The sequence below is a fragment of the Oncorhynchus masou genome, chromosome 6, assembly GCF_036934945.1.
Source record: "Oncorhynchus masou masou isolate Uvic2021 chromosome 6, UVic_Omas_1.1, whole genome shotgun sequence".
NCBI classification, from domain to species: domain Eukaryota; kingdom Metazoa; phylum Chordata; class Actinopteri; order Salmoniformes; family Salmonidae; genus Oncorhynchus; species Oncorhynchus masou.
This window is the reverse complement of record NC_088217.1, coordinates 58,265,172-58,278,258: the sequence shown is the minus strand read 5'-3', so window position 1 is coordinate 58,278,258 and position 13,087 is coordinate 58,265,172. Positions and strand designations below refer to the sequence as shown.

At 40.2% G+C, this 13,087-nt stretch overlaps 1 protein-coding gene across 1 annotated transcript; it reads left to right on the top strand.

Moving 5' to 3' along the window:
- The first annotated feature begins 484 nt into the window (after positions 1-484).
- Positions 485-11,867, top strand: sdc4 (syndecan 4). The gene is made up of 5 exons (XM_064969252.1): positions 485-722; positions 8,927-9,107; positions 9,196-9,233; positions 9,326-9,524; positions 9,909-11,867. The coding sequence occupies exons 1-5, from the start codon at positions 669-671 to the stop codon at positions 10,058-10,060; spliced, it is 624 nt and encodes a 207-aa protein (XP_064825324.1). The 5' UTR covers positions 485-668; the 3' UTR covers positions 10,061-11,867.
- The last annotated feature ends 1,220 nt before the right edge of the window (positions 11,868-13,087 follow it).

Genomic DNA, 13,087 nt, shown 5'->3' with positions numbered 1-13,087 from the left:
ACGTGAGTAAAAAAAAATCCATGAACGGAATTTCCATGAGAAGTGGCACACATTTTACAGTAAATCAAAGATTCTGGCTTCGTCTCTTCCTCTCTAAATAAATGTAATTTTCTGTTTTCTTTATGTCATCATGGAGATAAACAAGTGAGGGGAAGATAGGTAAAACAATGCATGACAATTTCAATTGAGCATCGAGTCTAAAGTGCCACAAATTAATAATGATAATATTATAGCAGTTCTCGCTATATGAGCCACATTACAATTCCCACCAAGAACATGAATGATATCGTAGCTACATTATTCTACATTCAAGAACTTGCTAATCGACTGCTTAAGTAAAGATATTCTAATAAATAACCTGTTGAGTCTGGGGAGGGGTTCGGAGCACGAGTTTACGGTAAATTATGACGAAGGGAGAGTAGGGCCTTTGCATAGCTCTTATTGGTTGCTCTTACAGGGGGTGGAGTGTAAAGTGCGATACAAAATATATCAATCCGAAGTAGTTTGTAGATTGAATCAGTGACTGACTGAATTGGAAGGTACAAGTTGTGTAATAGCAAGGTGATACAGTGGGCAACGTGAACTTTCGAGTGTGTTTATAGGACTTTTCATTCTACTCTTTTCCCAAGTTTACAGCACTTTTTGTTGAAGAAACGGTCAAGAGAAACATGCACAGAGTGTTCCTCGTGTTGTGTTTATTTGCCTCCGCCTACTCTGAGTCGGTAAGTAATGTTCGCTAGCTAACAGAACACCGGGTAACGTTAACTCAGCTACCGTTAGTTATAGCTCGTTTAACGTTACTCACTTTTACTTTATCTTGTGATCGTTTTAGTTTACTTAGCCTAACTAACTTTACCACGTTGTTTTTGTGTAGCTAACCTTACTACTTCAGCTGGCTTTACAGCCAAGACAATGCTAACGTTAGCGACTGTAGCTGTTATTTCTGCTAATCGGCTAGTTAGCTATCTACTTAGTTAGCTAAGTTAACGTTAGCCATCAACACATGATGGTTATTGAGCAGTGTTTTCGACCTGGTTAATGTAATGGTAATTAAGGTAACTACTGTTTTAGCTAGCTGTTAAACTGTTTACACAATGTAGATTGCTGTGTTTTGTAAAACAGTCTTAACTTTAACTAGCTAATTGTGTTTAGTCAGCTAGCTGGATAACTAGCTACAGTACAGCTAACGTTACCTACCTAGCAAAGTCAGCTAAATGGCCAAAATTATTATCTAAAGAGTAAGGCATATGGTTTGTGGCCCCTGGCCTCTCCATCGTAAGAGAAAGCAATGGTGTTTAAATTGTGATAGTTATATCTAGCTAGCCAGACAAACGTAGCTAAATTAATTTCTGGTGTGAGGTGGAATGATAATCATGCAAGTGACAACTCATCACATGTAGCTCAAAGAGGGCAAGCTAGATTTAAGCGATAAAGCCCGGGGGGGTGGTATAGCCAATATACCAATATACCTTGGCTAATGGCTGTTCTTATGCGCAACGTGGTGTGCCTGGATACAGCCCTTAGCCGTCGTGTATATTGGTATATTACCACAACCCCCCGAGGTGCCTTATTGCTATTATAAACTGGTTACCAACGTAATTAGCGCAGTAAAAATAAATGTTTTGTCATACACGTGGTATACGGTCTGATATACCACGCTCAGCCAGTCAGCATTTAGGGATCGAACCACCCAGTTTATAGAAACTTTTTCTAGGGACACCCATATTTAGTTGGGCTCTTGTAATTTGACCATTACTGTTGACCGACTTCCTTCCATTTTACTATATTCAATTACAGCAGTTAATAAATGTTTAATTGCTGATCAGTTGCCAAATAAAGACTGCAACCACTTATCAAATTGAACAAACACTTCATGTAACATGGCTCAACACGATCATTTTTTAGACTCAATTCAGTATGCCTAATGCAGTGTGGTTGTCATTTTTGGACAGTTGGTTTGATAACTTTTGGAAGTGGATTATTATTATCTGTATTAACCTCTTGAAACTCTGGGGGCAGTATTTCATTTTTGGATGAAAAACGTTCCCGTTTTAAAAGATATTGTCACAAAAAGATGCTCGACTATGCATATAATTGATAGCTTTGGAAAGAAAACACTCTGAAGTTTCCAGAACTGCAAGGATATTGTCTGTGAGTGCCCCAGAACAGGAGCTACAGGCAAAACCAAGATGAAACTGCAACCAGGAAATGAGCAGGATTTGAGGCTCTGTTTTTCATTGTCTCCTTATATGGCTGTGAATGCGAGAGGAATGAGCCTGCCCTTTCTGTCGTTTCCCCAAGGTGTCTGCAGCATTGTGACGTATTTGTAGGCATATCATTGGAAGATTGACCATAAGAGACTACATTTGCCAGGTGTCCGCCCGGTGTCCTCCGAAATTGGTGCGTCATTTTCAGCTGCTGGTATTTTCCCATGGGATTCTGAGACGAAAGCAGGCTTCCACGAACGGCATATCAATGAAGAGATATGTGAAAAAACACCTTGAGGATTGATTCTAAACAACGTTTGCCATGTTTAAGATTCTTTCAGGAAAAACTGAACAATTGCTATGTAACAATGAGTCTCCTCATTGAAAACATCCGAAGTTCTTCAAAAGTAAATGATTTTATTTATTTGGTTTTCTGTTTTTTTGTGAAAATGTTGCGTGCTAAATGCTAAGCTAGCTAGCAATACTCTTACACAAATGCTTGATTTGCGATGGTTCAAAGGCATATTTTGAAAATCTGAGATGACAGTGTTAAGAAAAGGCTAAGCTTGAGAGCAGGCATATTTATTTCATTTCATTTGCGATTTTCAGAAATCGTTAACGTTGCGTTATGCTAATGAGCCTGAGGCTGTATTCACGATCCCGGATCCATGATGGGTAGTATCAACAGGTTAACCTTTATTTAACTAGGCAAGTCGGTTAAGAACATTCTTATTTACAATGACTGCCTACCCTGGGCAAACCCTAACCGTACGACGCTGGGCCAATTATGTGCCGCCCTATGGGACTCCCAATCACGGGCTGGAATCAAACCAGGGTTTGTAGTGATGGCTCTAGCACTGAGATGCAGTGCCTTAGATCGCTGCGCCACTTCGGAGCCCAAATTAAGCAAACGTGCACATACCAGGATGTAGGTGTACTTCCTTGTGCTATTTTATGTAATCTGACAACATCAGAGAATTGCGTGTCCAGTCCTGTCGGCTTAATTGTCAGATGTCGGGAAGGGGATAAAACAGAATGGTTATAGGCTAAATAGACACCATCCAGTGAGACTGACTGGGCTACATGGAGACAATATGCTAATGCAATGCTCAGCAGACCCTTCCCTAAGGATAGGTGCTTATTGTCAAATCTAATCTTTTGAATACTGATACAGAACTGTAAAGGGCTAATGTAATTCTACATTACCCTTTCCGGGATAGGTACTGTTTGGGGTAGCAAAAATAATCTTCGACCAGTCTTAATTGGCAATACTATATTTGTTCTTGAATCAGTCAAACATGTCTTCAAAAAATATCCAGTTGCAGGTGGTTCATTTTAAATTTGAGAAAAAAATGTTTTTTTCCGAAGCCACCATTTTGTCTATTTAAAATCTTTTCTCATTGAGTGACACGAGGGTCCACCCCAAATTAATATTGTCAAAGTCAATAAAAAAAAAAAACTTAATGGGTCATAAGTGTTGGGCGTTGCAGTGGGTGTAGCCAATGGCAAGGTTGTATTGGTGCTAGCTGGGGTAGCTAGCTTTAGCTTGGTACCTAGAAGTTGTGGTCGTACCAACGATGCTTTATTACCAGTATGGTATTGTAAACGCATCGTTCGTGGCCGGTGTTTGCTTGTTTGCAGGCTTTGTAGAGCTTTGACATTGCTACTGTTTCTTTTGACACTCAAAGACCCAAATGGCATTCCATAGTATCTATGCATGTCGTGAAGCTAATAGCAACATCACTCACGACAGAATGGTTGATTGTCAAGGGCAATGATTTCCTTTTATCTTGGCTTTAATGGATTTGCGTTTGATACTTTCAAATGACTACTCGACTCGTTGACTGCTAGATCCACACAGCAGACATTGTGGGCTAGTTTAAGAGTGCTATGTGGCACATATAGTGCAACATTTTGCGCGGCACCATTACGTTATATATGCACATCAGCTTTGACATCGGGGTGGAGACTGCATTTTTAGCTAAAATAGTCCGACTCCGTTATGTTCACTGGTTTTTATATCGTGCATCCCTAATTATTAAAGATGTGAATAATCTGATGGGTGAAAATAAGACCACTTGAGAACAGCTTGAGACGAGGATCAGAGTGCAAGCTTTTTTTTTTTGCTACATGCAGCCCATATGTTTTGATTTAAGACACACAAGGTTAGTATCATTCACACCTTAAGTTGTCAAATAACTCTACATCTAGCATATGGGACCTGTTTCAGATCACTTTTACACTTTCGCACACGCTTCGCAATAGGAAACATTTCCTTTCTATTTTATTCAGTTATTTTCCTTACTATAAAATAATGGCACAGGACATATGGATATCTTGTCAGCTAAATGAACAAGCCTTCTGCCTATGACATGGCTCATAGCCAGATAACTAACATACAGTAGACCAACTCATTCTGTTCTTCTGAAATATATTTTCCCCCAAGGACTGGAGTTGCCCATCCCTGACTTAAATCATGTATTTTCTGGTAGATGCCTCAAGACGCAACTACACTATCGCATTTATCTGTCTGCCCCACACAGATTGGACAAATAGACAGGCAGTGGATTATGGTCATTATAGTTAATTACCACGTTTTCCACGCTGGCGATGTAGAATATTGGCTTGTTAGAAACTACAATTCCCCACTGTATCACACAGTTCGGGGTTGATCTGATTTATACCTAGAAAAACTGCACATTGAGCTCACGGGGAGAAATTGAATGAAATGGAAATGATTGAACCTTTTTGTTTAAAAAAGCAAAGAATAACTGAAACATTGGTTATTTGCTTAACACTATTGAAGCGTTATGGAGAACAAAACAGTAAACTTCTATTGACATGTGCCTTTTTGTTAAGTAAATCGGGTGTTAAATGAGATGAAAAGGAGGATTAAGGCTGCATTCTAATAAATCATTTTCCAGTTTAACGACAACAGGGCTCTGTTACAAGTGTTTCCAGTTGGGCCATTGTTTTGATAGCCTAGCCTACACCTCTGGGGAGAAGTTTCTAAATGTGGTAGCACACATTAAACAAGCTGGTGTCTACAATGAGGTTCCTAGCAGCCTAAGTTGAATCTGTTACATTCCTCAAAACCATGCAGAAGCTGCCCCTCTCATTTTCCCTTTTGTGTTTTCCTGTGGAATTTGACCTCTGTGGACCTTGAATGGCCCTCTTCAGGATTTGGACAGATCTAAATGGCCAGGGTATTTTCATTAGCCAAGCTTCCCAGCTAGTGGACCAGAAGCTTGCTTCTGCTTTCTCACCAAAAAAAGTCCTCTGATCACTTGTGTGCCTGCCTTTTTGTTATTACTTTGATGACTACTTAGCCTAACTATGTCAAGCCTCATTCCTTTCTTCCATCTTAAGTTTATGGGTGAATGTCTGTTTTTATTCTTAAGCTCATCAGGACTTCGAGCCGAAGAATAGAACAATGGGTCTATACCATTATGCACAGTACTTTGATGCATTTTCATTGTGTATTTTAATCAGTGCCATGTGTCATACCAATTGACCTCTAGTTACATCAGTCTTTCCTTGTCAGCTTAACGAGCATCCCTTCTTACATTCTGTGGTTTATCATTCTAGTGTATTTTTGAAATAGCCTACCAGCAGAGCCCTGTTTTTTCTAAGACACTAAAATTACTCTGGAGCTGACTTGGATGATTTTTTTTTTTTTTTTTTTTTTTACATTTAATGTCAACAATGTTCTTTTTCTTATCCATTCATTTTGGCATTACTGGGCACATGGCTATTTTTGTTGGAATGCATGTTTTTAATTAAGCATGAGATCATTTTCACTAGGAGCCTTTTTTTCTTTCTTGGTGGGCTGAATTGAATGCCCCGTGAAAGGCTGTGGAGTGAACACAACACTTTCACCAGGATGTATGCTAATAATGGTTTCTGCATTGCTGTCCATTGGGCTATAAAATCCCTTTAGAGGATGGAATGTTGGAACTGAAAGAAGGGGTTTTGTGTGAAAAAATTTCCCCTCTACCCCATCTCTGGCAGTTGAATTGTCATTTAGCATACGTTGGGCTCAAGTAGTGCATTTCTGGGTTGTTCTACTTGGAGAGATCTGGTGGTTTGTGGTCAAATACTGTATATAAATTAGGTATTCACCAAACAACATTGAATTTGAACCTGGTTTTCATTGTGAAAAGTACCATATAGGCCTGGTGAATGTGTATGACTAGAGGCGTGCCCTGATGTGCCAGTGAGATGAATTGGCTTTGAAATGAGATGAAGTAAAGAAAATAGTCTCCTTTTGAGATCTGGAGTCTAAATCAGTCCCTGTAGCCATGTGGATGCCCATGTGAGTTTAAAGGGGCAATCAGAAGTTGCTATTTTGTTTTTACTTATGAATGATATGTACCCATTAATTCTTGAAGAATAGCCTATTAATTCCTCATGAGCTTAGTTCAACTGTCGTACCCCATCAGAATCAAAAAATAAGCTTGTTTTACTGTTTAAACAAAGTAAATGTAAACACACTAGCCTAAACATGGTTAAAACTATACATTTGATATCATGGATGGTCAGTCCTTGCATCCATTGCTCTGTCTATGAATGAGTGGTTACATTTCACCAGTCCAATTCCCCAGCTTTTTACCAACACAGGGAGAGCACTTTGTTTCAATTGTTTGCCACTTTTAATGGTGATGCATCGGACTTAGTTAAAATTCTGAGCATAGAGTGCCTTTGTCACAGAAGTGCTGAGGACATGAGTTCAAGCCCTACCTCAGTGCAAACACAAGGAGAAAATGGCTGCCTGTTTGAAGATTCTGACGGCAACAATGGCATTCCCTGGTCTCCCTCAAATGTAATTTAGAGGGGATTAACTTCAAACCACACTATTTGAAACAGAATTTCAGAGCACGGTTGAAACTCCTGGGGCCCCCCGCACCACGGTCAGTGAATTACCGTAGCAGCTATGCTTAAAATTAATTATTTCAAATGTGCCCAAGTTGCTTTCTTTTGTTCAATGGAATGCTGTAACATGTAATAAAAATGCGTAACTTGATTCTTGCCTTTTTATGCATGTTTTTTTGGGGGGATAGAGGAACCACCTGGCTAAAAAAGGAACAAGGCTTCCAGTATCCCTGAGCAGCCATCCAGAACAGTAAAAAAAACTAGACCTCCCCCTCCTTTGCCTCTGAACAATGAATAATGCATGACTGTTTCATTAATCATAGACGGCATATATTTGCCAAGCCAGGTGTTATCCAACCGGCTGCATGTTTCTGGTGTCTTGTTCAGCAATCAGTGCTAACCCACCTTAGCGTGACAACATCTGACAAGGCCCAGTGTGCAAGAGGCCTAATACTTCAACCCCAAACACGTTCTGCCTAAATGTACTTTAGGAATCTTTTTTTGCACCATGGCCCTGTTGCTTGTGTTTTAATTGGATCTGGCCATTCAATTGCTCTGCGGTTTAATCGCATTCACAGTGCTTACTCAGCAAATGGGCAATGAAATTAAGTGTGCTAATGTGATTAGCAAAAGTTGTCTTTCAATTATGTTAAATCCAATCAAGCCCATCATGATTAGCTTAATTTTGGCTAGATGACGTTAAAAGGGATAGTTCAGGCATAATGTATTTTTACCTTGTCTGAAGGCCCATGGTGACAGAATCCACAATAATCCATTATTTACTTCTGGCTACAGCATTGTCCAAATTCTTTCCTGTAAATGGCCAAACTAATGTTATCAATGATGCACTGCAAGCCCAAAGTTCCGCAAACACTTCAAACTAAGTTGGTCGAGTTTAAAGGAATTGTTTATGCGCAAAATGCCAATCATTTTCGTCATTCAACGAACTATTTCCAAATAGTCTCACAGCTGTTTCTGTTCGCTGTAACGTGGCCAATAAAGTTGTATTGTATTCCATCGGGTACCCAGGAGCAGATTGATTTGCCAGAGCTGTGAATCTTCACCAGTGGCTTGCTTGAATTAGTTATGTTTGGTTGCTTCAATACTTTTAACATGTTTTTGGGGAAGTTTCTGCCTGTAGTGCAGCTTTGCTAACATCTGTTTTGGCTGTTTTAGTCCTGAATCCTAACAATGATAACTAAATAATGGCTTATTGTGGATTCTGTCACCATGGGCATTCAGCCACAACTCAAGGGTAACTTAACCCAAATATACATTTTGCCTGAACCATCCCTTTTTTTTAAGAGTGTTTGGTGGCTAAGGGAATGAAGGGGGAACTTGAGGTTTGAATGTCAGACGTGTGGTTTTTGTGGACCCTGTCACTGACTAGTTCTGTGTCTGTTTTGAAAGGCCAACTTTAAGTGTAGGGTTAAATGGGAAAATGAGTGACTTCTTTACTTTAGTTGGTCACCTAATGTCTTACCTTTCCTGTCAAAAAGATTAGTCAGAGGCCCACTCACTTCCTGTTAACACGTGTGAAAGTTTTTACCAAGGTTAAGCAGAAGTTTTTGTACAAAGCTCAGTAGCACAGCTCGGGTAGGAAAAGTTGTACTGCAACTGCAGGAGTTATTTATTATATAAACCACAGTATGAGAATTAACCATTGTAGGTGACGGTAATTATTTAAGCGGATTTAATGTGTAAAGTAGATTTCTGGTTCACTCTATACCACAGTTGTTGGAATGTAGGCTTAGACTTTCTCCACAGTTAAATGTTTTTTGAAAAGTAGCCTTACGCCAGCTCGGATCTCTTTATTCTGCCTCTAAGTGCTGTGTTTGGGCCAGCAGGTGCGGGAGACTGAGACATGGATGCCCATGAAGACGACCCAAGCTGCGTCGCACGACGAGCTTGTTGCGTCTGGTGACGCCCCCAACGGCTCCGACTTTGGCTTCCCCGATGAGGAGCACGACACATTTGACAATGAGGATGAACCGGACGATGTAGACTTCTCTGGCTCTGGAGATGGAGGTTGGTGTTTGCAAAGATCTGCTAATTTGCTTTAAAAAGCTGATAACAATATTTCATTATATTATAACTTGTTTTCTTCTCTCTTCAGTAACTATTACAATCAAAAATGACAATACCATGACAAAGGTAAGGTTACTCATAATTAGCTATCATGTATGAAATGAGTCACGTTTCCTCTTTATAGTTCAAGTAGGTATAATTCTGTTTGTTGCTCATAGCCTGACATGAATGACAACAAGATTCCAGACCTGGACATACCCCTGAGGTCCAAACCCACACCGAATGAGATTGAACTGGTCCAGAAGAACAATGAATTGTCAGTGCAGGGTGCTCCCAAACCCGAGGAGTACCCATCAAACGTACTGATGGCTCATGCGGGGGAGGAGAGCATCTTCAGAAAAACAGAGGTCCTAGCAGGTGGGGCAACAGCACAACTTTATTTTGGCTAGTCAAATTGTTATTATTGAACTTTGAAAAGGGTTAAATTATTTGGGGCGGCAGGGTACCCTAGTGGTTAGAGCGTTGGGCTAGTAACCGGAAGGTCGCAAGCTCAACTCCCCGAGCTGACAAGGTACAAATCTTTCTGCCCCTGAACAGGCAGTTAACCCACTGTTCCTAGGCCGTAATTAAAAATAAGAATTTGCTCTTAACTGACTTGCCTAGTTAAAGGTCAAATAAATTTAAAAGCGATTCACTAAAGTATTTGTGGCAGTTCGATTTCACTGTACAGTTTCTTTTGTAGCTTGTCCAAGTTATTTGCCAGATTACGGGGCTAATTGTAATTCCACTGTTTTGTTTCAGCTCTGATTGCTGGTGGAGCAGTGGGGCTGCTCTTTGCCGTCTTCCTCGTCCTTCTGCTCATCTATCGCATGAAGAAGAAGGACGAAGGCAGCTACGACCTGGGAAAAAAGCCCATTTACAAAAAGGCTCCGACAACAGAGATCTACGCCTAAAGCCCACCTTCGTCGGGCCCATTGCCTGCTCTCCAGTGCCTCTCGAAAGCAAACCTCTCTTCTTGCCTGCTTACTGTCAAGCTAGGAAGTCCCAGAGGGGGAGAACACCAAACTGCTTTTCCTATTCCACCACAAGTTCAGGAATCAACATTTTAACTGTCAGCCCCCCTCCTCCCTTTTTTTCCCTACAGGAAAGATATTGGGTGAAATCTTGACTTTTCTCTCCCACTCTGTTTTATGACACTAACAAGGTGCAATGACAACTTCACTCAGTGAGGTGACATGGTACAGATATTTATTTTCCTCCCCCCTGCTCTGAACCTTGGTACCCATACTGGTGCTACAGAAGTCTGTTACTGTAGCATTTTCTTTTACAATATTTAAAAAAAAATAATCCCTGTGTAGGGAAATCATGACGGGTTCTGTTTAGATTCAAATGTATTTTGTCAAACAGATTGATGAAAATACCTTGATACATGCTACTCTATAAATATAGCAGGGGCCAAGCTTGATTGTCCAGGCTGTGTTTTATTTGGACAGTACAGAAATCAACATGCTTTTATTCTTAGGACAAATCGCTGTGTGAATACACCCACTCCATCCACACCACAATTATTTGTAAAAACGAGCAACACAACAACACATGATTGGTGAGCTCAGTTTGTCAGACCTCATCTCAGTGATTTACAATGCTTGTAAACTAAGCTATTTGAACAGATTATGGTTTATCGCTGTTGACATAAAACAATTATAACTGCACATGGACTGTACGCTTCAAGGGATCTGTACATAGCCATTTTAATAAAATTCTGAACTTGGAACTTAGCAATTTCTTGGCAGATGTTTATTTACCAAATATTTTATACTTTGTCTAACATTACTGTAAATGCTTGGAATAATCGGTGTCTTCATACCTAAGTCAGGATGTATTGATTCACTGATACAGAGGCCCTGGTTCAAATGTTTGACAACCGTTCCAAATGTACAGTGGTATGCATGCATCAGTCAAATCACTAAATTGACAAAAAGCTATCCACCCGATAACCGGGTGGTAGATGCCCAGTTTTCCTAATGGCTCAGCTCTGGTGCCTACATACACTAGACTTATACGATTTACACATGCGTCAGCTCGGAGACCCAGCTTATGAGCTCTATCAGCAGCAGATTTGAATTTAGAATGGGAAATGAATGTGTTTCATGTAACAAATGTTAGTGAACCGAATCGCATCGATTTGTTCCTCTAATCAAACTGAATCGTACTGACTCGTTTCAAACTACACGCATAATTCCTGTATCATATCGGAGCCCAACTATCTAGATGGGTATTGAATCGTTGTGAAAGGGAAAGATCCACATCCCTACTAAGAAGCCTAGTGGGAAACTCGTTTAACTACCAATGCTAGTACTAACTTTTTCTGTCCAATGTTTTAGAATACTTGTTCAATTTAACTATCAAATTGTATTGCCTTTCAGGTTGGGGCTTTTCCCCCTCTTAGCTGTTGTATTTGATTTAAATGTTTTATATACACTAGTTCAAGAAGCAAATAGTTGTAAACATTTTTTTTATTTTGTACATTTGTTTCTTGACATTTTTAAGCCGTATATATTTATGTTTTGTAGAAGGATTGCTATGTAATTGTTCAGGGGAACTGAATTGAGCCATGTCATTTGCATGGGGAAAAATCTGCTGCTTTTGTCACAAGATATGTGAATCACCAATTGAGTGGAGAAGTCAATGAATCATTGATTTCTGCATGCATGTTCTGATTTATTTGGAAATAAAGCTATTTTTATGCACATTAACAAATGGTTGGATCAGTCTTTTCAGTATTCCAGTGACATTTACGATCTACACACAGATCAGCATGAGGTGTAAAGTCTGCCAGCTCAGTCTGTCATAGAACTCTGCCTTGTTATCGTCCTGTATACATTACTCTTATTGTTGCTAATGCAGTTTAACCTGACTATCAACTCGACAATGTAATGGGGTTATATTACACCAGAGCTTGCTTGCACTGTGTGCTGCACAGCCTGTACCCTGACGAGAACTTAACCATCATGATACTTCCCTGTACCTGTTATATCTTGAGTATACGAACAGGATGGGTGTATTGTAGAACACTAGCTGTTTTGAAGTCTACTGAAGAATGCGCTCACCCCCAACTGGTGCATGCTCTTCCCGGCAGCATAGTCTGTATCGTGAGACCTCACCATCCTGATACTTAAACTTTAGTGTTATATTTTTTTTAGTACAGGACGGATGTCGACACTGATGTACTTCCACCACAGGACACTCGCTGTTCTATACGTCATAGGGTGGACTTTTTGGTGTTAATTTCATGTGTGCTGTGACTTGGCAATTTGCTGTGCTTAATTGTATTAACTTTTTTTAACCACCCTCTGTAATTGGAGCATCCCCTAGGCTCTGCCTTTTTTATAGCCTGTGTTGCACCTGTATTCGGGTCACTGGAGTATAAGATGGAAGTTGTCGGTCCAAACTACAAAGGTCTGAGCTGTAGAGAGCTCTGGTTGGCGCAAGCACGTTGTGGTGTCCATCCTAAACAGTTTGCCCTTGCGTTCAGGGTTGTCGGCAATTGTTTAAGTCTTGCTCAGTGTCACTCGTGCTTCCCCATGTTTGTGGTGATGGTGGCTTCGCTAGGTAGATTTGTCACGTGTAATTTAATGCTCTTAGTGAAGGTACATGATTTGAAGTCCTAGCTATTTGTCTGAGCCGTGCTCAAGTCACCATCCAGGTATTTAATTAACATTGCTATTCGTGTTTTAAATATTGTAACAAAAGATTGTTGTAATATACTTTTTTATGAAGCGTTACCTGGTCCATTGCATTGCTCATGATCAAGTATGTGGTCTGTCACGCACCCGTCTTCCACTGGTTAAGGTGTTCCTCATTAAACAGGAGCTAGCGTAGTCTGGTAGTTAAGCAATTTTAGGTAACCCTCGTTGGCAGGTTTTAGAAATAGATAAGACAACCCCAAACTGACCCATGTTCTTTCCTTGCTGCTGGAT

What these genes read in the sequence shown, in the direction of transcription:
- sdc4 (XM_064969252.1), top strand. Translation starts at nt 669, where the DNA reads ATGCACAGAGTGTTCCTCGTGTTGTGTTTATTTGCCTCCGCCTACTCT. An exon ending in CTCTGGCTCTGGAGATGGAG is followed by an intron (nt 9,108 to 9,195) that starts GTTGGTGTTTGC and finishes TTCTCTCTTCAG; the next exon opens with TAACTATTACAATCAAAAAT. An exon ending in AAAAACAGAGGTCCTAGCAG is followed by an intron (nt 9,525 to 9,908) that starts GTGGGGCAACAG and finishes GTTTTGTTTCAG; the next exon opens with CTCTGATTGCTGGTGGAGCA.